This window comes from Sander lucioperca, chromosome 18 (assembly GCF_008315115.2).
Source record: "Sander lucioperca isolate FBNREF2018 chromosome 18, SLUC_FBN_1.2, whole genome shotgun sequence".
Classification (NCBI taxonomy): domain Eukaryota; kingdom Metazoa; phylum Chordata; class Actinopteri; order Perciformes; family Percidae; genus Sander; species Sander lucioperca.
Window position 1 is genome coordinate 7,603,144 of NC_050190.1, and position 26,677 is coordinate 7,629,820.

At 38.8% G+C, this 26,677-nt stretch overlaps 3 protein-coding genes and 1 long non-coding RNA gene across 5 annotated transcripts in view; 1 reads left to right on the forward strand and 3 right to left on the reverse strand.

Moving 5' to 3' along the window:
- Window positions 1–4,649, reverse strand: part of dctn1b (dynactin 1b) — a 58,043-nt gene extending 53,394 nt beyond the window's left edge. Inside the window, exon 1 of the mRNA XM_031310111.2 lies at window positions 4,492–4,649. The gene's annotated coding sequence lies outside the window, so the exon portion shown is untranslated. The remainder of the gene's footprint in view (window positions 1–4,491) is intronic.
- LOC116057584 lies at window positions 241–10,313 on the forward strand. The gene is made up of 2 exons (XR_004106851.2): window positions 241–931; window positions 10,026–10,313. It is a non-coding gene; the product is annotated as an uncharacterized LOC116057584 (long non-coding RNA).
- Window positions 4,857–9,057, reverse strand: nat8 (N-acetyltransferase 8). Of its 2 annotated transcripts, none has more exons than XM_031310118.2 (3): window positions 8,722–9,057; window positions 5,591–7,159; window positions 4,857–5,190 (listed from the first exon to the last, which is right to left on the reverse strand). In XM_031310118.2, the coding sequence occupies exon 2, from the start codon at window positions 7,145–7,147 to the stop codon at window positions 6,473–6,475; it is 675 nt and encodes a 224-aa protein (XP_031165978.1). In that variant the 5' UTR covers window positions 7,148–7,159; window positions 8,722–9,057; the 3' UTR covers window positions 4,857–5,190; window positions 5,591–6,472. The 2 variants fall into 2 exon arrangements, with proteins under 2 accessions (XP_031165978.1, XP_031165977.1); XM_031310117.2 differs by having other exon boundaries at window positions 5,591–7,156; window positions 8,722–9,053.
- On the reverse strand, window positions 9,784–24,992 carry slc39a8 (solute carrier family 39 member 8). Its single transcript, XM_031310116.2, has 8 exons — window positions 24,768–24,992; window positions 23,723–23,885; window positions 20,808–20,977; window positions 20,587–20,709; window positions 19,473–19,643; window positions 13,132–13,339; window positions 11,888–12,072; window positions 9,784–10,190 (listed from the first exon to the last, which is right to left on the reverse strand). The coding sequence occupies exons 1-8, from the start codon at window positions 24,990–24,992 to the stop codon at window positions 10,044–10,046; spliced, it is 1,392 nt and encodes a 463-aa protein (XP_031165976.1). The 3' UTR covers window positions 9,784–10,043.
- Between the last annotated feature and the right edge of the window lie 1,685 nt (window positions 24,993–26,677).

Sequence of the window (26,677 nt, forward strand, 5' to 3'; positions counted from 1 at the left end):
TGTGGCCCGTCACACAGCGAGGATTAGTTCTCCTTTTCAGCTTTTATCAGCTAACTGCATGGCTGGGGCTTTTTTTTTTTAACTCTCAGTCCTCTCTGTTTTCTGTGTTGTCATCTTTTTGCAATGGACACGAACGCTGCAGGGTATCTGTGTAAAAGCTTTCAGCTTAGAGGCAGATGAGAGATGTTGTAAGAGTATGCTTTTCAGCATCAGAACAAAAAGAGACCCAGCCTTCAGGGGGGGGGGGGGGGAGATATTTCTCCTATACCCGAATAATGCAACGCTCATGGAGCTTCAGCAACCAAACATGGACCCGGACAACAAAATACTACAACTGAAAGTACTGCCTTTAGTCTCAGTAAAATCCCTACACATACAGCAGGGATGTATTCATTGAGGGATTCTATACGTTTGAGGATTCAGAGCCTACATAAAACTCTAAAATTGCATATAAAGTCTGGAAAACATCTTAAATATACAAAATTCAGCCTCTTCCAAGATTTCAGACGAGGAAGAGTTATTCAGTTGAGGATGTTTAGGGACACAAAATAAGCCTCTGCAGTCTCTTTGCACCTTTTTATGCAAATGACAAAAGCAGGACCGAAAGAAGGGGTGTTGGGGATATGGGGAAGGTAGAGGGGAGAGGGCGAGCCCTTATCTCTTACCGAAGAAATCATAAGGAGATAAGCAGCAGACAGCCAAAAATCAAAGAACCCCCTTCTTACAGAAGATGAGGACAATAGCAGAGAAAGAGGCGTCACCAGCTCAGCCAGACGCTGTCTGCTGCTGCGAGCCTTTTCAGAGAGCGGGGCACAGGAAGGTTGCAGGAACAGAGGTGACACTCGGGGAATTTTAGGAGGAGCGTTACGACCACGCTGCACGTCCGCCGGGCTGCAGGTCCAGGAGGAACAAATCAACGCCACTAATCAAGGTAAAGATGAGCATGTCTACGTCCTGCAAGCTGCCATTGATTAAGACTATTCAGGGGAAATATGATTGAGGTTTGGCGTGTTACATAGTGACATAGATAGATGAATCATGGGCTGAAATGCAAACTGCTCTGTCAGCTATCAAGGTATCATTATAATGTCATCAAGGTAAAGAATTCTTAAGTACGTCACAAAACTGTGTTCAATTTAGGGCTAAAAAATAACATTCATTTTGATTAAATGCATTCGTTTTTCTTTTATAGATTATATATTTAATGTTTGCTTTCAGATCTCAAAGTGATGTCTTCAGATGCGTTACTTACTATGACTTACAGCCAGAAAGCCAAATCATTTTGTGTATAAAGATATGAAACAGATCAACTTAATTTTGGTACTCAGCAAATACTTGTTCTTTGACCTGATAAATGGTTTAAACTATTGATTCAATCCTTTCTAGTAGCTTGACTCCAAACTAGTTTCAGTTATCATGAGGATACTATAGTTACTGAATGCCACTAAAGGTCATTTAATCCATATTAACAGCAGACGTGCACGTCTAAGCCGTTTTTAAATCAGTGCCACTTTGTGCTGCCTCATGATTGTAATGTTGCGACAGATTTTTTCTCTAAATTACATCATGTACTGTATGTGTAATTTTTTCCTAAAATACCATATACAGTAGGGCTGCAACTAATCATTATTAACATTTTCCTGATTAACTGATTAATTGTTCGGTGTATAAAATGTCAGGAATTTGTGAAAAATGTCCATCCCTGTTTTGTTTTTTTTTACATCAAGGTGATGTCTTTAAATGTCTTGTTTTGTCAGTCCAAAACCCAAATATTTAGTTTCATTTGATATAAAACAGAGAAAAGCAGGAAATCCATATATTTTAAAGGCCGTAAACATTTTCTGCCATTTTTGCATGAAAACAATGATTAATCGATTATTCTCAAAATAGTTGCCAATTATTTGTCTGTCTAGTCAACTAATCGTTTCATCTCCAGATCATTACACTACAAACCTAGCAAATATTGACTTTTGAGGAGCTGAAACCAGAGGGTTTTTTGGCATTTCAGCTAAAAAAAAAAATGACTAACAGTTACCTACCAATTTTCTAAACTGCTGCTGTAATTCTTTCTGTTAATCAACTAATCGATTTATTGTTTCAGCTCTAATATACACTACCTGTCAAAAGTTTGGGGTCACTTAGAAATGTCCATTCCACTCCATTACAGACAGAATACCAGCTGAGATCAGTTGCATTGTTTTTTTAATCAGGGCAGCAGTTTTCAGATTACATTATGTGCTTACATAATTGCGAAAGGGTTCTCCAATGTTTTCTCAGTTAGCTTTTTAAAATGATATCAGATTAGTAAACAGAATGGGCCTTTGGAACATTGGATGAACGGTTGCTGATAATGGCCAATGTAGATATTACATTAAAGATCAGCCACTTCTTTCTACAACAGTCGAGAACCATTTTGCAATTATGTAAGCACATAATGTAATCTGAAAACTGCTGCCCTGATTAAAAAAACAATGCAACTGATCTCAGCTGGTATTCTTTCTAAGTGACCCCAAACTTTTGACCGGTAGTGTACACTACAGTATAACACGTAACCCACATAAATCTGATGTTTGCAACACATACATATAGTTAACAATTACACATAGTAATTTATCAATAAATTGGTTAGTCAATCAACAGATACATTATTCTGAAACCATTTTAAAAGTCAAGAAATGTACTTTCAGTCACTAAACATTCACTCAAATGTGAGGGTTTGCTGCTTTTCATAGTTTTATATTATTGTAAATGAAATACATTTGGGTATTGAATTGCTGTCAGACAAACAAGCAAGGACAGGCAGGACATTTGTTTTGTTCAACGATTTATTAGTTGAAATCATAATCAGCAGATGCATTGATAATGAAAATAGCTCAGCTAATTATACTGTATGTTGGCTTTAATTCTCAACCACATGCATGTTAATGATATTCAGCCTGGTCTCAACACTCTAAACATGCAGACAGGAAAAAAATAGCTCATCCATAGAAAACAAGGGCAGAGCCTGTTCATTCCTGTACTTTACCTTAATGCAGGCGTAGATTTCGGTGTGTGTGTGTATGTGTGGTGGGGGGGGGGGGGGGGAGATATGTCCCCCCCCCCCCTCAAAAAAATATGAAAAAAATAACCGTTCAGGGGGCTCAAAACATGTACGGAAAACAGTAACTGTGTCTACTGTGCCACACTGGGGAGCCTCTGAACACCCACACAGGTGATTTCACTTATTCTGGCTGATTAGACCTCTTTATTAGTATACACATCTTTTCTACCAATAACAATGATAAAGGTGGCATTTGTCCCGCCCTAACAGGTGCAAAAAAGCTAATAAGAGACTCAGATGTCAATCAATCAGTCTAACCACGCCCACACAGTCCTGGGGAGAGGTCCAATCAGCCAGACTAACTGAACACACCTGCGTGGGTGTTCGGGGCCATTAAAGAGCACAACAGGAACTATGAAGAAGGTCTTTGTACAATGCAGGAGAATAATCATTTCCTTTACATAAATTAAGACCTTTGCGCTATACATTGTTGCAGAAAAAGCACAATTACCGCAACAATTGTTGCATACGAATTGACCAGAATGCAGGAAATTTAGTGTTTGGTCCTTAATATATGGGGGGAGTAGCCCCAGACCCCCGGTTACAGTCCCCCCCCCACCCCAATGTTGAACTATAACCTAAGCCCTTGCTTCATTGTGTATCTAATTAGCATGAAAGTGCTCAATTCTAACAGCATGGTCAACAACAAAAATCCTTACAAAATATAAATAAAAACATCAATGGTTAATATAGGAGCTAAACATGTAATGTGGTGCCATCTAGTGAGTTCAAAGCCGAGAAACCACTGCTGCACAGATACCACACACTGAGCAAATTAATGTTATGTCAGTCATTTATAATGAGCAACTACTAATCCAAAAACTAAAATAATACTAATATTTTTCCTGTTATGTCTGCTGGGAATTATAATAAATCACAGCATGGGTGTGGCTGCTGCCTGACATGACATGTTCTCCCCACAGATTAACCACATTAAAAAGAGAAATTTGGAAAAAAAAAAAAATCTGGATTTGAGATTGTTTAATTCAAACGAGAAAAAAAAGCCTTAACATCCCAATTAGGGGCTGGATATCCTGACCCACACTGCCTCAATACCCACCAGCCAAAGCTCATTATACATTTAAAATAAACTCGACTCCATTATTTGCTAGTCGTTTAAATGCGCAAATGTCGTTATTTTAACGGCTGTGAATGGTGTTAAAATCGTCCCTTTTATGGCTGATATTTGGTGCTGTCAGCTGTCAGTGGGACACTCCCTGACCATTTGCTAGCAGGAGTAGCCGTTAGCTTCGGGTGGCTTTCTCAAACAAAAACCTCTTACCGAGTTAAATTGAGCAAGACAAACACGTATATATTTTACAAATAGATGTGTACATGTGCTTTCAATTAATCTATCATTGACCAGATGACATGCGAGTGCTAAATCGTACCTGTTTGTGTCCTCAAATCAGGCTAACCGCTCAGCTTCGCCTCTGACAAGGCTACATCCATCCATGGAGATGTGAAGGCACACATTGGTCCTGAGGTGTCCGAGCTGCTGCCTGACCCGGCCCGCTTCACCGAAACAAAGCAGGCCGGTGATATTTTTGACAGTCTCAGACTATAAAGATGTGAAGTATATGACTGCATTCACTTGTAAGTAGATTACAGCTGACAAGGTTTAAACAGAAATAGACAATGTCGTGTAAATAATGTTTTTATTAGAGAATTTAGAACATTTAGGGCAACACATTTTGACATTAGTTATGAAAACAAAATCAACAGTGGAAATGAACAGATCATTCTACTAGAGCACTTGTGTATCTACATTTGTTTAATGTAAGTTTGTGGGTTTTTTAAGATATTAAACAGATTTTTACAATGTTTATTTTTTATTTTACTTTCAAGTCTGAGTGTGTTCTGTGTTTCACTTCAACCCCATCGCAAAAGTATTCTTAGGGACAGTAAAGCCTAAACATTATGTTCTTTAAAACTTTGATTTAAATCACAAATTTGATACAAAACAGATCTAATATTCATCTAATATTCATTAGATCTGTTATTAAAAACAACCTGAGAACCTCACAGCTTGTGAGCATCAGTCTCAGACAGTGTAGCATCCTGTATGCAAAACAAACCACGGGGCAGAACTTAAGTATTACCCGAGGCATCAATATCTGGTTCAGTTCCCAGCAGGATCCTCGCCCCGTGGCCACAACCTTCCTTTGACTCTCATAAAGAAGAGACTTGTTCTTCCTGTTTGGCTGAACAGGTCTTTGACTATCTTTTAAGGCCTACGGCAGCACAAAAAATTGTAAAGCAGTAGGGCTCCATTTCAGAGTGAACAACTGAAAAATAGCTCCCCCAAACACGTCCCTATTCTGGTATGAAGGAATCTGACAATAGGTGATCAAGATTGCTCTAGAGATATAACAGCTCCCGAGCAACAAAAAGGAACTGAAGGGGTATATTTTTAGATTAAAAGGGGAAATATCCAATGCATATCAAATACTGTCAGAGGGCAATACTGTTAAAAAATAAGTGCATGACCTACCTCCCTCAGGTCACATTTTTGGCTTATAGGAAAATGTGAAGTATGCTATTAAAAGTATTGAAATCCTAAAGTCAGACTTAAAACATCTCAAGATTCAACATCTCATAACATGGTTTTGGTAAAATGACCTCATTGACATATAACAGTACCAGGGATGCACCTATCCAACTCTTTTTCAAAATTAAAAATCGGTACACCTCACTGCTTATTGGAATCATTTTTAGGAGGGATTACTGCAGCACTAAAAGCTGAGCTGGTGGCCTGCTATGACTGAATAAATCAATAACAGAAACACTGAATTTTATAATGACATTGAGGGAAAAAAAACTGTATTTAATTTGGATCGGTCATGTCATGATCCACGATCCATCCATGATCAGTAGTATCAGGCTTGATACCAACCCCATGTTTCAGATCGGTGCATCCCTAATGGTACTACAAAATTAAATAAAAAATGAATGCTACAAAATTGCAGGAGCATGCTCAGATCTATAACTTTATTATAAGTATCATTCAATATCATTCACAAAAGGAAGTCCTTTACAAAATTAAATAAATTACTTTCAAGAAGTTAAATCAACAAGACCCTTTAACAGCTTGACAGTGGAAATAGTAGATATTTCTATCAACTATTAAAAAAAGAATAATAAATTATCAATCTGTTCTGTGTGTGTGTGTGTGTGTGTGTGTGTGTGTGATGGTAACAAGAGAAAGCATGACTAATCTTTTACTGCAAGTGTTGTTTCTCATGTTAATGCTGTCATCTGACCAGCTGTCCTGAGTGTTTTGTAATGCATGCTGGGAAAACATTAGCATATAAACTGGAGGAACGAACGGTATTCTCAGCCTGAAATGTTACAGTCTCACTTCAAGACCACTCAGTCATTTTTCCCATCTCTCTGTAAATCGAGTCTGTACTCGAACAGAGTGAAGTTTGTGATTTTGGCAACGAGCTCAGGAATAACAAACTCTCGTATCTTCTCGTAGCCCATGTGCTCGTACAGCTTCTGAGCGTCTGTCTGCACCACAGAGGTGTACAGGACGACTGCTGCATAACCCCTGTCACGAGTAAAATCAGCTACTGTCCGACACAAAGCCTTAGCGATGCCCATTCCACGGTGACTGCGGCGTACAGACATGCGTTTCAACTCCAAGCAGGCAGGCGCGTCCTGATTAGGAAGGCAACCCACCATGCCAACCAATCGACCATCAACTTCAGCCACCCAAAAACCAGAGTCCTTCTGCATCAGGTAGGCCTCACCGATCTTGCTGACGTCCTTCCTGAGCGAGGTGTCGATGTAGCTGTTGAACATGTAGACGACAAACTGCCGGGCCCCGGCTAGCAACAGAGTGACGGCCAGGATGGGCAGCAGGAAGGACTTGGAGCTGGTCATGAGAGCACAGAACAGGCACACGAGCACCATCTGGGTCAGTGGCTGTTTCAGGAGGTGCATGAAGGCCGAAGGCACGTGCTCACTCATCCCCAGGCTGAAGAGCTCCTTCACTGCCTCTGCATCGTCATCCCGATACTTCCGGATCTGAAAACTGGCCATGGCTCAGCCCTGCTTTGGAAAACAGGCGGGCAAAATGTGAGGTGACACAATACTACAAATGACTAGAAAAATCTGTTTGCAATCATATATTCCTTTTGTTTTGTTTCTTCTCAGCATCACAGTGTGCTGACCCCTGTCCCAATATTTCTAAACTTTAGTGCACTCTATAAAATCATTATAGTGACTTTGAGTAAAAATATAAATTATTTGCTGGCATATTCTCCATTTGAGTTATGATAAATGTAATTATTTAGATGTTTAGGTTGTTAGTTCAACTACTTATGAAATTGAAAGATATCACGTTGGGCTCTATGAGCTTGTAATGAATGTATCAGAGTTGGTAAGTACACTTTAGAGAAGTACAGCTAAGAAGTAACGTTACTGGTACTTTCAAAATCCAAGTTGTGAAACTTTAAAGACTTCTTTCACCCAGGGCTGTAGTACTTGAGTCCGGACTCGACTCAAGGCGCTTTTCTGTTGTCTCGGACTCGTTGGTATTTGGACTCTGACTTGTCTCGGACTCGGCCATTCTTGACACACCAAATATTCTAGTTGGTCTTGACCGAGTCCAGCACAATATACTTCTGTTCTAAAGTAACTTCCTCCTTCAAAACAAAAACACTGATGAAGCGCGCTCGTTCAGAAAACATGTATTAGTTTAAGTCAAAATCCATCTAGAACAGGCATTGTGAATGGTCGCCTGGTATACACCTGGCTGCATCATATACTGTACCTCAATCATCAGGCATCAATCTGTTTAATTTTGGCACACATTTCAGCACAAGTTAAAAGTTCAAGAATGGGAACATTTCCATTTTATATTTTAAGTAAATAATATGGCCTAATTTGATCCTGTAGTGTGTTACTATAGTGTTTCCTATAGTGTGTTACCATAGATATAACATACTGGATCTGTCAGGATGGACCTATAGGGACAACACCATTAGTTTGTTAAAGCAGGAAAATATCTATGTGGGTTACTCTCTCAGTAAGTGGTCTTGAAGAGGATTCTTTTTTTTCCTGTCTCGGTATTGACTCTCTTATGTGGACTCGGTCTTGACTTGGACTCAAACTTTTTTGGACTCGGTCTTGACTCGGTCTCGACTAGTCCTGGTGTTGGACTTGTCTTGGACTCGACAAAGGTGGACTTGACTACAGCCCTGCTTTCGCCCACTTAAATACTGACTTAATGCTTTTTTTACATCCTTTATAAGACTTTACTTTATGAATGTAAACAAATGTGGCTTTTTTACTCTTAATGGAGTGTGACATAAATTAGAAGGTAAACAAAGCCGTGTCAATGACCCTCAAACGCCACGCGAGTCAGTTTTAATTTGATTTCTCAAGCCAGGTTATGTCAGCAATGCTAACTTTGCTAGCCATTGACCATCTTTATCACGTAGTCATTCAACATTAATATCCAAAAATGTAAAAACTAGTTGTGTCGCATTTAAAGAAAAGTCTTTGATTCCACGGATTAGCTAGCTAACAGCAGCTAGCATCAATGCTAGCTTCACAAAGTTGCCACGGATTTTGATTAGATGTGTAAAATGAGATAAATAAACATGACTTACGTGTAATTTTGAATGCTTTTTGTCAACAGAGTCTGGATGCGATGAGCGCAGCAACGTTTCCAGAAGTCAATTGTGTCATTTAATGTCCCCTAGCTACTTTTATTTACAGTCACTGGTGTCTTACCCACTTCCTCATTTCCACCTCGGATTTGCTGCATTTACGGATAACCGTCAGAATGGGAAAATCAACCATCCCGTCATTCTCGTGATATAAAACTCTATGTATTTTGCCATATGGGTGTTGAGACCTCCGTCGCTGTCAAACATACATCCTCGATATATTCCATGCGGAATGACAACTGAAGCTCAAGTGTTTCCCCACTGGGCTGTTAATTATTCTACTAAAGATAGAGATAATTACGGTGTTACATGAACGCAGCTTGCAACACGTCCTTTTTTGATGCGGATTGGCTGCCCCTTGCAGACCAAGGTCTGAATAATTTAGTTTATTATAAAAGAGAAATAAGTCAAATATAAATATAATTTTGTGTAAAAGAATTATGTTTTTCTGCTTTCTGCTTACAACCCATCAGATTTATATTGAAACCCTGGCTGGGAACCACTGGCATATAATACATGGTTGGCCATTTAGAATTGATAATTTTCATAAAATAAGATATCCACACAATACTATACATGACATTAAAAAAACAGCATCACTTTACCATTTGTTTTCACGTTTACAGGTAGATGAAATTTAAAAAAACAAAACAATCACATTAGAATCTTAAATCCACACAATATATATATTTTTTAAACTTCTGAAATTTACCAGCTGTTTTGGTATTTGTAGCGTCCCATTGAGCTCATGCCATTTGAGGTGCTGGTGGTGGTGATTTTTGTTATATTTTGCCCTTTGGAAGCACAATCTGAGCATCCCACAGGTTTTATTAACATCTTAACAAAATCTGACAGACATTAAGATACCAACTATATTCAAACAGACAAAAAAACTTGCTGTCATTACAGGCAAAACTATAACTTGTCACGACAACACGGCTTATATTAGTTTACACTAGAGCACCAATGCAGTATAACAAACGTGAGATAATTCACACAATATGAAGACTGAAAAAATAATTTATTGTCTCTTCAAAACACAATTTGACTAGAGTTCATACATCAAATGATTGTAAAGATTTTCCCTTTTATGGAGTAAACGTTCCACTAACTTGATAGTCAAAAGATATAAAAGAATTATTTCTCCTTTTAGTTTTGTTTGTACAAAACATTCACTTTACACTTTCCTGCCCAGCTGAGTGAGCAGAAACAAAAGCAGCTTATTCTTAAATTTTTCGCTCCAGTTTTGGTCTCCCTCCCCTCTAGCCCAGGTTGATGTTTCCTGCGAACATGGTGATCAGCAGTATGATGGTGAACCCGGTGAGCAGCCCTGCGTTCTGGATCAGGAAGAAGACGATCTTGGTGGAAGTCCGCTGCTGTTCCCGTAATATGTTGTCCATCTCTGGAAACTGAGATGAAGAAAGACAATCAGATATCAAAAATACAATGGCCTCATTGTTCAACACTCATAATGGGAAGTAACTACATAATGGGAAGTAACAACATATAAACAAGAAGTGTGAATCAGTTGACTTTTGTGTGGCTACAATTATCATTTTGTTTCCATGAAATGAAACTGGAGAAAAGAACATTGCCAGACTGCTGATGTTGACATTACAGGTTGGCCAAATGGTGATAAAAAAGAGGTAATCATTTTTAACTTTATCAAAAAGATTATTTGTCTAATTGTCAACAAATCCCATGATAAGACCAAAACCAACAATGCATTGATCCTGTGTACCCAGAGCCTGCAATAGCTCATTCCTCTATGCTCCTTTACTCTTCAAATAAACTCTCTCGAGTTAATTAACAAGTTAGGAACAAAAACATCTTTCTCCTCCATAAAAGTATACTTATTCCGGTTGTTATCTTATTTATTACTGGATACTATACTATGGATAGTTTTACCTCTTCACCTCTTCTTTTAAAGTTATTCAAATTAACCAGTTGTGGAATGTAACTAAGTACATTTACTCAAGTACTATGCTTAAGTCCAAATGTTGAGGTACTTGTACTTCTACTCCGCTACATTTCAGAGAGAAATATTGTACTTTCTACTCCACTACATTCATCTGACAGCTTCAGTTACTAGTTACTTTACAAATACAACTCGTAATTTATAAAATACGATGTACGATTAAACTACCCAACAATATAACGGCCTATAAGTCCAGCTGAAATGATTAGACCATTAAACACTTAGTTGATTGACAGAACTGTTTGGATCGTTTCCGGTTTCAGTAAAATGAGAGGATTTTCTACATTCAATACTTTTACTTTTAATACTTTAACTACATTTTCCTGATGACACTTACATGCTTTCACTTAAGTAACATTTTCAATGCAGGACTTGTACTTGGAACAGAGTATTTTTACAGTGTGGTATTAGTACTTTTACTCAAGTAAATGATATAAATACTTCTTCCACCACTGAAATCAACCAATCTGAGAAGGTAAAGAAAACCACTCTTTGCTTGCTTGCAGTTTATAGAAATATGTAACTTTTGATAACAGTGTGTTAACTTTGTGTCTTTTTGAGAAATGTTACAGTTCAGAACATTTCTGACCCTTTTTAAACAACAAAAGAATGTATTTTTGATCAATGTTGAACCAGCATTTATTGATTTTTGGCCACTAACACATTATTACCTTTGAAAGTTGATTTGACAAATACGTTAGCAAACAGTTGCCTATTTACACAGCTAACAGGCACAGAGCAACATAAGCATTCATTTGGAGTTTCTGGCCACCAAATGAATGTAAGTCCAATATTTCTGCTCATATTTCTGCAAAACACTGAGCTGAAAGATGCTAAAACACTCTGTAGAATTGAGGGGAACTGCAGTGTCGGGGGATAATTTCTTGTGGGTTTGTCACTATAAGTAACATATATACATATGTGTTGTCATTTGATCCATTGTTAATATAAAAAAAATATTAATTATAGCAGCTTTAAAGATTCCCATCTTCAGTAGGAACCAAAGGCTTAGTTCCACAAAGATGGTAGAGAAGTCAGAAAGTGTAAAGAAATGGACTACCACATTGTTTGTTTTGGTCTTTTCATGGAGCAATGTAGAGTATCCTCAGGTGGTGTAATCTCACTCACCATGTCTGCCAGTGCAATGTACAGGAACATTCCTCCTGCGATGGCAAAGATTGCATTGGGGGCAAAGTTGCTCCCGAGCAGGATTCCAAACACAAGGCCGATGTAACACGACACTGCCGACAGCAGGTTGAAGAAAATGGCTTGAGGTATGCTCATACCAGCATTCAGCAGGATGACAAAGTCGCCTGCAGACAGAACAAAAAATGAAAAGAATTTTTTCATCACTGGGTATGCTATACAGATAAGTACAAAGAATGTTCTGCGTAGCATTATAAAATCATCTGTACAATGAAATGTAATGCAATACAATAGTGTTGTATTGTTTTATTTCTAATACTGTCCACCTCATTTGCATATAAAGAAGAGCAAAACTAGCAGAAACACACAGCCTATTGCTTACATGAGTGTATTCCGGTTCACTGCTCAAGTGGTGACCGGCCGGGGACAAATAAAGTGTTTAGAATATATATATAATATTATATTTTGGGCATTTCGGCCTTTAATGGATAGGACAGTTGCAGACAGGAAAGTGGGGAGAGAAAGAGAGAGAGTGGGAAGACATGCAGCAAAGGACCACAGGTCAGATTTAAACCCTGGGCCGCTGCGGTAAGGACTGAGCCTTGGTACATGGGGCGCACACTCTACCAGGTGAGCTACAAGGGCACCAAAAGTGTTTTGAATTTAATTGGATTGTGTACATTCCAGGGGTTCTACATTTGAGTTTATTCAGTGTTTGGAGTTGAAACACATTGAAGAAGAGTTTTGGTGCAATTCTGCAGCATATCAGTAGAGGTCGATAAAGATCATAGATTCCTAATGGCCCTTTCAGCATGAGTGAAAAGATATAACCTTCTTTAAGTCCCTTAAAATCCGATAATTTACCTTTACATTGCTTTAAAATTCATCTCATTTTATTCCACCCTGTCTCACAGAATCATATATTACATATATTTCCCGTATAAGCCCGTTCCAGCTCATTGAAGCCATTTGATGTTTACACTAATTTAAATATTCAAAACCTGAGACTGTTTTTATGGATGCACCCTGCCATCAAATTGAGCTATTGCAGATGTCTTGTAACATTTTAACTACTAACTTTAGCCTGAAAAATGTGGTATCTTTGGGAGTAGAAAGATCTGTTTGTTCTTTCATAAACTTTGGATCTCCATCAGAATTTAAAATAAATTCTTTGGATTTAGGCAATGTTTGACTGCACAGCACAAGTTGGTAAAAGACTGACTCACCCAGCTCGTGGGGAAACTCCTCACATACAATGGCGATGGACGTACTGAACCCCGCCAGTACCGACACAGTGAACGAGGCGCCGATAGCCAGACCATCAATGAAGTTGTGCAGCGCGTCGCTCAGGGTTATCATCCACGCCACCGTCTTGATGCTGGAGATGCGTTGCCCACGCAGCCAGTGGCACATCACATCCGACACCTGGATGTCCTATAAGAGTGATAAGACTAAATATGATAAGATTAAAGACACACGACTACTGCCACTGTTTGATTACACCAAAGAAGATTGATGTGTAAAATGACATATGTGGCTTCAGTGAGCCACAAAGATAACACACAATGATATGTTTGAAATCCAAAGTTCAAATCATCCAGAAAATGAAGGACAAAGTTGAACATTTTGCATTGGCATATTTAATACCTCCTTCTGGCATTTTATCATCAATACTACAAACTAGAAAGCAAAAAAATGTTTAGATATTAAATTTCAATTTGATTGCTTTAACCCCCTTCAATAGACCAATGGGCTATCCTGACCCTAGTCTCGCATTGCCAGACCTTCCTCCACAGCACTGCGGAGGAAGGTCTGGCTAGTCCACACAGCATTCCGGGATGGGAGAGAAACATGCTCTGGTTTATTGGCATTTATTTAAACCAATCACAATCGTCATGGGCGACTCGGGAGGAACTTGTTTTGGTGGAACAAGTGTACATTCAAAGGTTGTTTTAATTGTGCAACAGAGAACTCAGATTGGACAGATAGTCTAGCTAGCTGTCTGGATTTACCCTGCAGAGATCTGAGGAGCAGTTAACCATAGTCCTCAGAAATCTACCGGAGTTTAGAACGCCAACACAAAGAAAGAGGAAGGTAACGGACATCCGGCCAAAAAGAAGGACATGCGGCAGAATTTCCAGCAGTAACAGAGCAATCCCAGAAGTGGAACGTCGTGGATATAGACTATCCTGACCCTAACCATTCAAGAGCATTGCCATACCTCAACCAAGTCAGGTTCCCGGTATGGATTGGGCAGCGACAATGCTCACAATGAAAATGCTAACCATCTGATGTTTACGTATACACGATGTATTTAAGTTCAGTGTTTCTGTTCACTCATTGAAGAGCTTTTCCACACCTGTGCTGCGTGCCTTCTGTGAAATGTGTTCCTCCTATATTTGCAAATATATTTAATAAAATACAAAAAAACCTAACTTGGTTTAGTCTTCGACTGTCCTTATTTTGTTTCACCTTCTATTTTTAAAACATCTACACCTGCTGCATCGAAAAACTTCCACCACAACACGCAGCAAAGGGCTGCAGCTCGGATTCGAACCCAGGCCGCTGCAAAGGACTCAGCCTACATGGGGCGCACACTCTACTGGGTGAGCTAGAGGTCGCCCCAATATTTGGGAGTTCTGATAACAATATATCAGCCAAATATAACATAAACACATAACATCAACAAACAATCATGACACTTATTTAGCGGGATGTTTTACTGTTGCAAAATGAACTTGTCCGTGGCATCTAGTGGAAAAACTAAATGTAACTAAAATTTGACTTATCTCAAACCTAAATTGGCTTTGCCAGTTTTATCGCGTTAGCTCTAGGGAATGTCATTTGTAGTAAGTAAAGTAGCAAGTTTTAAGTCATAAACCAAAATATTGGACATGTTGAAATTTTGACTTGATGGTGGTGCCCGATTGGGTTAAAGTGCTCATATTATGCTTTTAGGCTTTTTCTCTTTCCTTTATTGTGTTATATATCTTTTTGTGCATGTTATAGGTTTACAAAGTAAAAAAAAGTCCACCCCAAAGGGATTTACCATCTCCACCAGAAAACACTGTTCACAAACTGTTCCAAACAGCTCTATTGTAGTCCAGCCTTTACTTCAGAGACAAATGTGGTCACTTTGTAACACATGTTATAATGCTCGCCTAGCTGCTAGCATGGCACGCCCTCATACTCTGCTTCTGACTGGCTAGTAGTCCTTACCTAGTTACTGAGCATGTGCGATTCCCAACAAAGATGGAACAGAAGTGAGAGGTCTCACTCTGTAGCTAAAACACTGAGCTCAACACACAGGGTGAAAAGAGGAGCTGCAGCAATGTGCAGTACAACAAAAATATGGTGTTTTTTGAAAATTAAACCATGTAAACCTATTCTGGTACAACCTCTAAATCTCTGAATGTCTGTACACAATGTAGTGGCAATCTAATATTTGTGGAGGCATTTCACAGAAAACCTCATGGCGGTGCATATAGGTACAGTAAGTCAGGGGATCACCAGAGTCAGCGGGATTCATCCTCTGGAGACCATGAATGTCTGTACAAACTTTCACAGCAATCCCTCCAATGGTTGGACCAAAGTGAAAACAGGCTGAGTGACAGACAGCCATTGCCATCCCAAGGGTCAAGTTGTTAGCATGGCTATAAATAAGGACTTTGAAGAAATCGTACTTTAATGCTTTAGTGCTTTAATCAACAAAGCGTGTCCATCTTGGATCCACAAAATGTAAAAGATATCGATTATGAATGTGCAGCATTTGCAGCGGAACTCTTCCATTACAAATATAATGGCACAAGTGTTTTTAATGGGAAACCTGAGAACAGTCGGACATAAACAGAGCCTTTGGGCCTTGGTTGAAGGTACTCTGCAGTGACAAAACGACCCTTTTAATGGCCACAGCCAAACAAGGAGTCTTTGTGCTTGAGTCTGACAATTCCAGCATTTAGGAGGGGAAGGATCTGAGGCCTTCATCCCCTCTGTGACACTGGCATATCTGTTTGTTTAGTACTTTGATCCTTTTAAAGCCAGACTTTTCCATATGACACAAGAGATTTCACTGTTTGACATTAACAGCAGCTCTAATCACCGTGTGGCACTGATAACAGCTCAATAAATGACTCTTTAAAACTAAACACCGGCTTATAGAAAAACAAGATGACATATTCTGAAATACTGTTGACGTTGGCACAATTGAATTACCATGCAACCATATAACTCGGAACCATACGACTGATAAGATGTTTTAAATACAGTAATGTGTTTATAGTCCATGATGCATTTCCGTCAGGTGTGTCTGTGATAGAGGACCGAGGTGGACATCTAATCTTTATCAAGCACACAATTACTTCAGATAACATTTCAAGGCAGACCCACTCATTAGATAAAATGTAATTTAATACAACATTAACAATAATAATAATAATAATAATAATTAGAGATGCACCGATTGACCGGCTGGTGACCGGAATTGGCCGATTTTCACGTCATTGGCCATGACTGGCGACCTGCCGGGAGGCGCATGATTTACATCGCGCAACATCAGCACCACACGTGCACATGCAGGGTTTCCGCTATATGCATGTAGCAGCGGCGCACTGCCGCTCAATCAGCTGTTTATGAAATGTCATGAAGTCGTAATTATACACGGCTCTGCAGAGCCGTCTGCTCTACTGATCTCAGGCGAACAGTCAGCCGCTCTCTCTCTCTCCCCTCTGAGGCTGAACAACTGGAACATGAAAACCGCACTCACACGGGTCCCGTGAAATATGACAGCTACAGTTTATCGGAAAATAGCGTTGGGCACACTGACTTTGATGAATTTACTGTTTATCAGACCCCAGCTGAGACAAGAAGCTAACGTTAGCGAACGCTGTGGTCCCTGTGCCACTGACGCCCCGCTGGCCGCTGTGTAAAAAAAAAAAGAGACGCTGTATTCCTCCGACACGCTGTATTAACGTTAGCCTGGCTCCGCCCTCCTACTTACTTCCGCTCAATTTTCATTTCCCTTCAGTACTCCGTCTGGGTTTGCGGTAGGGATGGGCCATACCACACTTTTAGGAGTCGATACGATACCGATACTTTTTCTTGCATTTTCATCGATATCGATACCGTTAATTTCTTATTGGCAATTTTTGTCAGTAAAAATATTATTACATTTAAGACAAATCACAAGACAAATACATTAAAATAAATAACATAAATATGAATTAAATAAATTAAATATGAACAAAAACATACACATTTTCAGGCCCTTGGCTGTGTCGCTGTCGGCTGTCTCACATTGACGCTCATTCGCTCGTCTCCTGTCACGTGACATGGGCCAGCTCAATATGCCGCCAGGTACAGGGGTGTCCCGGCACATAGTCATTTAAGTAAGTAATCTAAAACAGCTGAAAGTGATGCATACACCCCCAATTATTATTTTTTAGTTTATATCGATATTTTTTTAAGGAAATCAATGCCAAATGTAGCGTGAGTATATCGATCTATCGATACCACAGGATCGATACGCCCATCCCTAGTTTGCGGTATATTCTTAGGTTTTCTCCGGTCAAATATTTGGCGGTCCAATCAGCGAACAGAGGGAGTGTCTGAGAACGATGACGTTGAGGACGTGCACTGGAAAGATCGAGCGAAGCCATTTGGTCCGTTGTGGCAACGCTGCCGAATATCCAGTTAAAGCCCGAGGAAGAACAATCTTTGCTGAGTTGTGTTGGTGGCCATGATGTTGTGGCCTTCCTCACCACGGGGTTCGGGAAAAGTTTGATTTTCCAGCTCGCTCGGTTAGTGGTGAAGGAGTTGGCTAAGGCTAACGCTAGCGATGCTAATGCTAAATATAAGCCGATAGTTGTTGTCGGTCTCCCCTCTTGTTGCACATGCGCATGACGTACGTCACGACCAAACGTTAGCGATTGGTTATGGCAGATCCAGAGTGGCTCTGGGCAGATCCAATAGTTTTAAACTTCAACAGAGTACCTGCCTTCAAGGAAGTTAACACTTGTCAATCAAGGGGGTAAGCTTCGCTTCAGAGCTCGAATCTCCTATGGCGCCATTTTGATGCTACAAAGCGATCACCCCCCGTTAGCATTCCATTGACTGCCATTCATTTTGGCGTCACTTTGACAGCGAATAACTTTACATCTGAAGCGTTTAAAGACTCTATTTGTCCATTGTTTATTTCTAAAGAAACACGATAATGTATAAAAGGCTCCATTACCTTCTACCTCACGTTATGGCTCCGTAGCAGACGTTTTTGGAAAAATAGGCTAACGATTGTGTCATAACCACGCGACTTACTGTCGCATAGTAGAGGAATTACCATATAGTACAGGAGAAGCTCGCAGGCAGTTTAGACTTACATTAGCTGTTTAAGTTTAATTACTAATGTTAACTAGCATTTTAGTTAGCAATAATTAGCCTGTGTCCATGTTATCTCCTTACATATACCTACACTCTCCGTCTCTGCAAGATTGGGAATGATTGAGATTTCTCTTGGCACAGCTACCAGAAGACTTCCAACTTTCAGACACGTTGCTCACGTCACATTTACGTCGTCTCTCTCAGTTGGAGGCTGCGCAGTAACGCTCAGCGCTCACCAGAAAAGTGCTTCTAAAGGCCTTCACTGGTCTCCGTCCAGAGCAACGGGATCTGTTGGTCCATTCTTATATACAGTCTATGTTGTCAATGGAGAGAGGCCAGACTCTCTGTACAAATGAAATGTACCAGAGTCTGGTAGGACCAGGCTATATTAACGTTACTGTTTAAAACACTTTCCAGGTTAGTGGGGATGCATAGCGCTCAAAACCAACATTAAAAACCTACCGCCAGTAGCTGATGTTAGCAGCAGATAAGCCTGTTTACAGCAACGGTATTGTTCATATTTATGCACAATGACAAATAAAGCAAACTTGCTAAAAAAGGAACTACATGCTGTTTTCAGGTAACGTTACTGTTGACGTCCAAACAGGCCTGTGTGTGTGTTTTGAGAAATATCTTTATACTGCAAGGCTATATTTATTTTATTTTTATTTGTTATTTATATATTATTTTCTCGCCCTTACCTGTTTTTCCTGTTTTCATACATACAGAAGTTTAGATTGCTAAATATATATATAAAAAAAACAGTAGTCATTTATATAGTTCTATTTTATAGTGATCGATTATCTATTCAAAAAATGTTCCATGTTCTATGAAAAATGGTAAATTTTCTATTAAAGAAAAGATAGAAAATAAATAGTTGTGTGTGCTGTAAAGTGGTTAGAAAAAATGAAATCGGAATCGGCTAAAATCGGTATCGGCTGGTCAAACTCAATGAAAAATCAGAAATCAGAATCGGCCTAAAAATTGTAATCGGTGCATCTCTAATAATAATAATAATAATAATAATAATAATAATTATAATAATAATAATAAACTGTGATTGCTGTCTGGGTTAATATGACATTGTGTGCAGACAGAGTTAATCAATCCCAAGAGGTTGCTTTCAAGAGTAAAATAAAAGTATAATTCCCCGATCTGTACGGTTTCATTCAGCCATGAGGGTGGGCACTGTTACCTGAGGAGGTGTCACGTTTGTATGCGGAGGTTCTGGGATCGGGCTGCTCTTGTCTGTGGCAATGGTGGTGATGTTGGTCAAAACGATAGAGTCCTTGTTCTCCCCTAAGTTTCCGTTGTGGAGGGAGTTTTCTTGAAGTGGCTCTGCAGGAGTGAAGTGGCTGTGGCCATGCTAAGGACAAGAGAGACAGTCAGATGACCAACAGAAAGAGACACTATTTAGGTTTAATGATTTCGTAGACTGAGGGGATATTTGAAATTGTATAGGTCCCATATTGTAAAAAGTGAGATTTTTTTTATAATAACACTGGTTGAAGTGCCAAATAAATACTGTGAAAGTATCAAAAGGCTCAGACAGATGGTATGATAAAAAGAATGTGTTTCTGAACATTAAAGCATGTAAACATGTTCTAGTAGAAACATCAAATACAGTTCAGATTGAACCTGAAAATTAGCATGATATGCCTCCTTTAAATCTGTGATACCTTATGACTGCAAATATTTACAGCTAATTATTCAAAGCTATTTGTTGCTATTTATAACTAATTTGTTATATAGCATATTTCCCAAAATGTCAAACTATTCTTTTAAAAGTTTGACTTTCATACTCTATAGCTTTATTCTTTTGACTCTGACATTTGTTTTTAGCTTTCACCAAAAAAAAAATGCTTCTGTTTTTTCCTCCTGTTTCCTGGTTTGAATACCTCTGTGTTGGTTAAGATAATATTAGGATTCTGTGCCATCATATAAATCTTATATTGGCATTATATTGGGTCTCTGTAAATTAAAGAGTGTGGTATAGACCTGCTTTATATGAAAAGTGTCATGAGGTAATTTGGCACTATATTAATAGTGGAGACTTGACTTGAAGTTTACAATCTGTGACCCTTTTGTCCATGACCCTTTTGCAAAATGATTAAAACAGTAATAAATAATGTAACTGACTCCCATAAAGTCTAATTGTCCTTATGGTGGTCACTAATTAGCAGCCAAATCAGCTAATGAACCACGTCGATTCACTGGCAGTTATACAACCGGAATGAATGATATCACTCTGCAATAAAAGAAAAGTGCTTTGCACATAAACCCACGTACTGCACTCCCTGTCATCTTACCTCATTCTCTACCCTGAGAGCCATTTTTAACATCTTCTCCACGAAGTACAGGATATAAAACCCTCCAAATATTCCAACTGCATTCGCCACATAGTTATCCACTTTGGGATCAAAACCCATAGCCTGTGGATAGACAGGGGAATGTTAGTGGCATGTTAGCATACAATACTTCCCTTCATGAAGCACTAAAACATCTTCAAAAGGTGAATTTACCTACAAACCTCTGGTATGAGCTGCAACACAGCGTTGGAGAAGAGGGTCCCGATGGCGAGGCTGATGAAGTAGGTCAGCACTTTGGGGAAATAAGACTTCTTGGTGAAGGGGATCAGGAAGAGGCCGAGCAGAGACGCCAGGTTGATCACAGTGACCGCCAGAAACCCATAACCCCACACTGGCAGGGCAGAAATCAAGGAGAAACAGTTACTAATAACATTATAGTGCTGCATTTTCTTCCTTGACATCTTTAATGCTTTAGGCTTATGGTTATGGCGTCCCTAAATCCTTTTGGTGGAAGAGACATTTACGTTTTTGATCTTCTGAGCTCCTTTTTCTCTATTTATTAATCTCACTTTTCTAACAATTCTCTATTCTAGAAACACACTTGTTGCTGCTGCTGCGTGAACTGTGAAACTCTGTCACTTTTAGAGGATTTTTCCATCAGGAATGTGTGTGAAAATAACTAATATAAAATAATAATCTGTATCTGAGTCAATTAAAACTGTATTCAAACTAAAAACATGGCCAACTGAGCTACATTTCTTTAAATTGCCATTGCTCGCTCCTCAGCATTGTTTTTTTTCTAGCAAACTTCTTCTATTTGTTGGTTACTAGTATCATTTCTAAAATTACATTTGAGTGAGACCAGCCCTTTATATGCAAAATGTAGCTACTGTAAAAATTAGCATGGGAGTTAGTGTGTTAGTGCAGGCGTGTGGCTGTGATTGTTAAATAAGCCTCCTAACTAGTGAGCAAGCAAAGACTGAGCTGACTTTTCCCACACCACAACTCATGGACAACATGGTTTCCTTTTGTGACAGAAACAAAAAAATAAGATTGAATGTAGCTCCTGATTACAACATCGCTAAACGTATCTACGACCACATAGCATGATGAGCATGTCTATTTTGTTGTTAAATAATATTTCATTATTTGGGCAGAACTAGTTCTTCAAAGGCATCTAACAACAAGAGACACTAAACTATTTATTTGCAGAGGAGAGATTCTGCTCACAAGAAGAAGGAACAGCATGCATCATGAACAACAGTCACAGTTGGTTGGGACTGGGTCAACAGCACCGAGGACGGGGAGGGAGCGTTTCTGAGAGGCCAGCGGCTCAATCCAGGACATTGTGTGTGTGTGTGTGTGTGTGTGTGTGTGTTACGGCTCCTAAACAGCAGATGACTTGTTTTTTTTTATTTGAAAGTCATAAGTGGAGACAGATAAGTTAGACTGGGGGATAGAGGATGATGACCCGAGACAAAAGGTCCAGATTCAAACACCCGCATACGCACGCAGACGCGCGCGCGCACACACACACACACACACACACACACACACACACACACACACACACACACACACACACACACACAGAATATATAAGAGATGGAGAGAAGGGAAGACCCTCTGACCCTGCATCAGATGAAACTTCAGCCAATCAGTGTTCAGATTAGGGCTGCACAATAAATCGTTTTTTATCATCTTCGTAATATCAACTTGCACAATAAACACATCCTGAAAGGCGGCGACATATCGCAAAAGAGTTATCTGAATGAGAGTATCAGTAGAAAACTGATTCAATGTTCAATTTTTTCAATAAAATAATGTTGAAAGGGTTAATATGCTGAATAAGAGCAGAATATAATTTATTTATTTCCATATCATGGATAGCTGCAACCGCTCTATTTCACATATTCTAGAACAGTGGGAAAATGACTTGGGGGCGCAGCTGTCTGATGAGGAATGGGATATGGCTCTTACTAGAGTCCACTCCTCTTCCATATGCTCCAGACATTCTTTAATACAATTTAAAGTGTTACACAGGTTGCACTTCTCAAAAGCCAAATTAGCAAGAATATTTCCGAACGTAGACCCTTTATGTGATAGATGTAAACAGACGCCAGCTACTTCCTATCATATGTTCTGGTCTGGTCCAAAGCTTGTTCCTTTCTGGTCATCCTTTTTTGAAGTCATCTCTAATGCTTATGCTTATAACATCTCACCTTCTCCCTTGGTTGCTGTTTTTGGTTGGTTTTCTGATACAACGGGATCTATTCCACCTGTTCATTTACAGAGGGTCATTGCCTTTTTCTCCTTATTAGCTAGACGCTTGATTTTATTTAAATGGAAGGCTGCTACTCCTCCATCACACCACCACTGGATTAGGGACATTATGCAGAATGTTAAGCTGGAAAAAATCAGATGTACCCTCAACGGTTCCATCAACAGATTCTACAAAACCTGGGACCCTCTGATAACTTATGTGAACAATTTACCTGGTCTGGAACTGGAACTATAAATGTTTACACCTGCCCATGGTCAGTCCTGTAATAAGGAATGTTAGGTGCACTTTCTTTTTTTTTTTTTGTCCGTCTGTTGTCTGTGACAAGTCTGTCAGGTTGATTTTGGGTTTGGTCTGTCTTTGTCTTTCTCTTGTTGGGATTGTTTTTCTATTGTTATTTGTAAAATAGAGAATATGATTGTTTTATGTGATAATTGGAAAAGTACAAATAAAGTGTTTAAAAATAATGTTTAAAAATAATTTCCTTTCATTTGTTTTAAATTCGACAAACAATTTGTTGTATTTTAGCAGAATACTGAAAGCAGCAGAAATGCAGTACACTTTAATATCTGTTTATTTATTGTTAGTAATAGCGTTATTGCGATATTCAACAACGTTATTGGATATTTTCCTCATATCGTGCAGCAGTCCTAGTCCAGACAAATACCCCACATTCTCTTGTTTTTAAGGGTTTACGAGCAAAAGGAAATTGCAACCAAGGGGGTGTCCTCCATCCACAGGGACTGTGTAATACTGTCTGCCAGATTCCAGGCAACAAACCCCCATGACCTGGGAATTATCTGGGTTGCAGGGGGTCTCAACAAATAAACCAGCTGTTGTGATGAAGCAACTCACCAGTGTAGTCGATGGGCGGCAGAGCTTTGGGGGCGGTGTAGGGGCAGTAGGGCAGCAGCACCTGGGTCAACACAGCGGGGCAGATCCTCCCCAGATGTCCAACATTCAACCTACTGACATTACTCAACCCAAAGTGGGACAAGATCTGCTCTGATGAGGAACACTGAGGTGCAAAAAGAACATATTAAACAGCTTATTTTTAAAATTGTTTTTAGATCTCTCTCTTCTCTCTGAAGTCCTTCCTGCTTTGTGTTTAATGCTCCAAATGTCTCACATCTGTCTTCTTTAAGATGTATTTTTCACTTTTGTATGACAATATGCTATATTGTATATATATATATATATATATATATATATATATATATATATATTTGTACTATATAAGTAAAGTTTTATAATTGGCAGGGGATAAAGGGACATTTATTATGAAGTTAGACTTATACTGTAAAGGTAAAACAGTACTTGTAAGACTTATACACTTACATGTAAGTTTAATTCAATACATAAAGGCTTTTCAACATATTGTGTGCATTATTGCATTGATTACATAAAAAGCTAAAAAAAACATATTGGCAAACAAAACAAAGGAATAATGGAAACAAAATGGCATTAAATATGAAGTAATGACTACTATTTGATTAAAAAAAAGCCCAATCATTTAACTACAAATGCCTACAGATAACTAATCAGTCAGACATTAGACAGAAGGTTTAGGCATGTATTACAGTATGTATTACTATATAGACATATAACATATATAACAATAATATAGCCTAATAATAATATTATATAGCCCTTTTCTAAGCAATGTTACAAAGTTTTTCACAAGATGAAATACAATAAATCAATAATAAAGTACTATATTTGTAAGTGTATAGGCTACAACTAATACATTCACAATTGAGTTTTTTTTTCATAAATAAGTCTTATAAAAGGTATAACTACGTTTTACACTCTTAAAAATTACAAATTCATTTTAAATTCCGTGCAGTTTTGTAAATGATCATAAATAAGTTGAATACATATAAATAGCTCGTGTGCTCACCTCTTGGTCTGCCAGTGGATTTCCTTCACTTACTGCCTCAGATCTTCTGTTTGCCATCAACAGCAGTAAATCATCCAGATGCTCCGGTGAGATTGAATTATTTTGACCATAATATCGTAAAATATTCTGTAGAAATGCCTGTCCATCCCGGTCAACCACATTTATACCCTGAGACTTTGGAATTAAAACTAAAAGGCACGTAATAAAAGATCTTAAGTTGAACATGTCTGTTGTTAATGTTGTTTCTCTTCAGTCAAACAAAAAAGTCTGCTGCTTCGGCTCCTTCTTACTCAGAAGTCATGATCTCCGTGGAGTTTGTACGCAGTCCAGAATCACATCCATGGCACGGAGCAGAAATCACGTTTCTCCTTCAAGTATTGTACTTTAGCCATATCCTGGTTATCTTATTTCAGTAGTGGCATCAGGTTCAAAGATCCGTCTGCGCAGCCATGAAGGGAAAACATGGAGGGGACCGACCGCGTGCATTCAATGTTTCAATGCTTTCTTTTGTGACTGACTTTCTCACTTGGTATGCAACGTGCTCTCACACACACACGCACACACACACGCACACACACACACACACACACACACACACACACACACACTCACACACGCGCGCGCGCGCGCGCGCGCACGCACGCTTGTCTTTGTGTGTGTGTGTGTGTGTGTGTGTGTGTGTGTGTGCTGTTAATTGGGGAACAACATGCAGAGCGTGTAACTCAATGGGACTCAGTTCACATCTGTGGCTCCGTTAGTTCAATTATGAAACAGCTGGAGGAAGAAAAAAAAAATCAACATGAAACATGTGAGTGGTTGTGTTTAAAGGTCAGTGTCGCCCCCTGGTGGCAGCTGAGGATCAACGCATGAAAGAGAGCGAAGCAAAGGCTGCAAAATACAGCTAGATATGGAGGAACTATTTATAAACTGTATACAATGCCTTCCATGCCTTAGACCACTTTTGCACATAAAGTAATCTGCTACTTTACCCATTCAATATTTATTCCTTCATTCCTTCCCATGTTTGTCTCCATATGCTCTTGTATAGTTTAATTGTTTGTTTCCTTCTTATTTTAGATTTATGTACCTTTTATTATGTATTTCTTTTACTCTATCTCTCTCTACTCATTACTGTCGTCGTGCCGCTGGAACAACCAAAAACCACTGCTGGGATCAATAAAGGTTTATCTTATCAAAATCAGAAACACTTTATTGATCCCCAGGGGGAAACGTTACAGTAGAATATAAACATATATAAACATAGAGACATTATAGGAAAAATAAAAATAAAAAATAAGTATGGAACAATATTTTCATTAATGAATGAATGCCTTTATTGTCATTGCATTTAAGTACAATGGAATTGTAGAGCCACTCTAGTAAGGTGCATCATCATTGTAACACACACACACACACACATATATATATATATATATATATATATATATATATATATATATATACATATATATATATACATATATATACAGTTGTGTTCAAAATTATTCAACCCCCCCAATGCTGTAAATGGTTTTAGGGAATTTAGTGTACATTTGTAATTGTATTCAGAATGAAATCCTACAAGGACTTCTTAAAGAACCATATGCAACTAAAATGACATCAATTGGTTTTGTAATACAGTAGTAAATGTTTCTTTTGTGAATTCTTCATTGACACAATTATTCATCCCCTTAAAGACTACCACTCTGAAGAACAGAGGTTCATTGAAGTGTTTTCAATCAGGTATTGAAAACACCTGTGGATGTCAGGGAGCAGCAATAAAGCCTAATAAGCACCAATTAGGCAGCTTTAAAATGACTGTGATACTCAGCTCCTTCTAGACATTTACTGGTGTGGTTACAAACATGGTGAAGTCAAGAGAATGGTCCAGGAAGACAAGAGAAGAGGTG

What these genes read in the sequence shown, in the direction of transcription:
- nat8 (XM_031310118.2), bottom strand. Translation starts at nt 7,147, where the DNA reads ATGGCCAGTTTTCAGATCCGGAAGTATCGGGATGACGATGCAGAGGCA.
- slc39a8 (XM_031310116.2), bottom strand. Translation starts at nt 24,992, where the DNA reads ATGTTCAACTTAAGATCTTTTATTACGTGCCTTTTAGTTTTAATTCCA. An exon ending in CAAACGTGACACCTCCTCAG is followed by an intron (nt 13,340 to 19,472) that starts GTAACAGTGCCC and finishes TCACTCTTATAG; the next exon opens with GACATCCAGGTGTCGGATGT. An exon ending in GGAGTTTCCCCACGAGCTGG is followed by an intron (nt 12,073 to 13,131) that starts GTGAGTCAGTCT and finishes TTCTGTCTGCAG; the next exon opens with GCGACTTTGTCATCCTGCTG.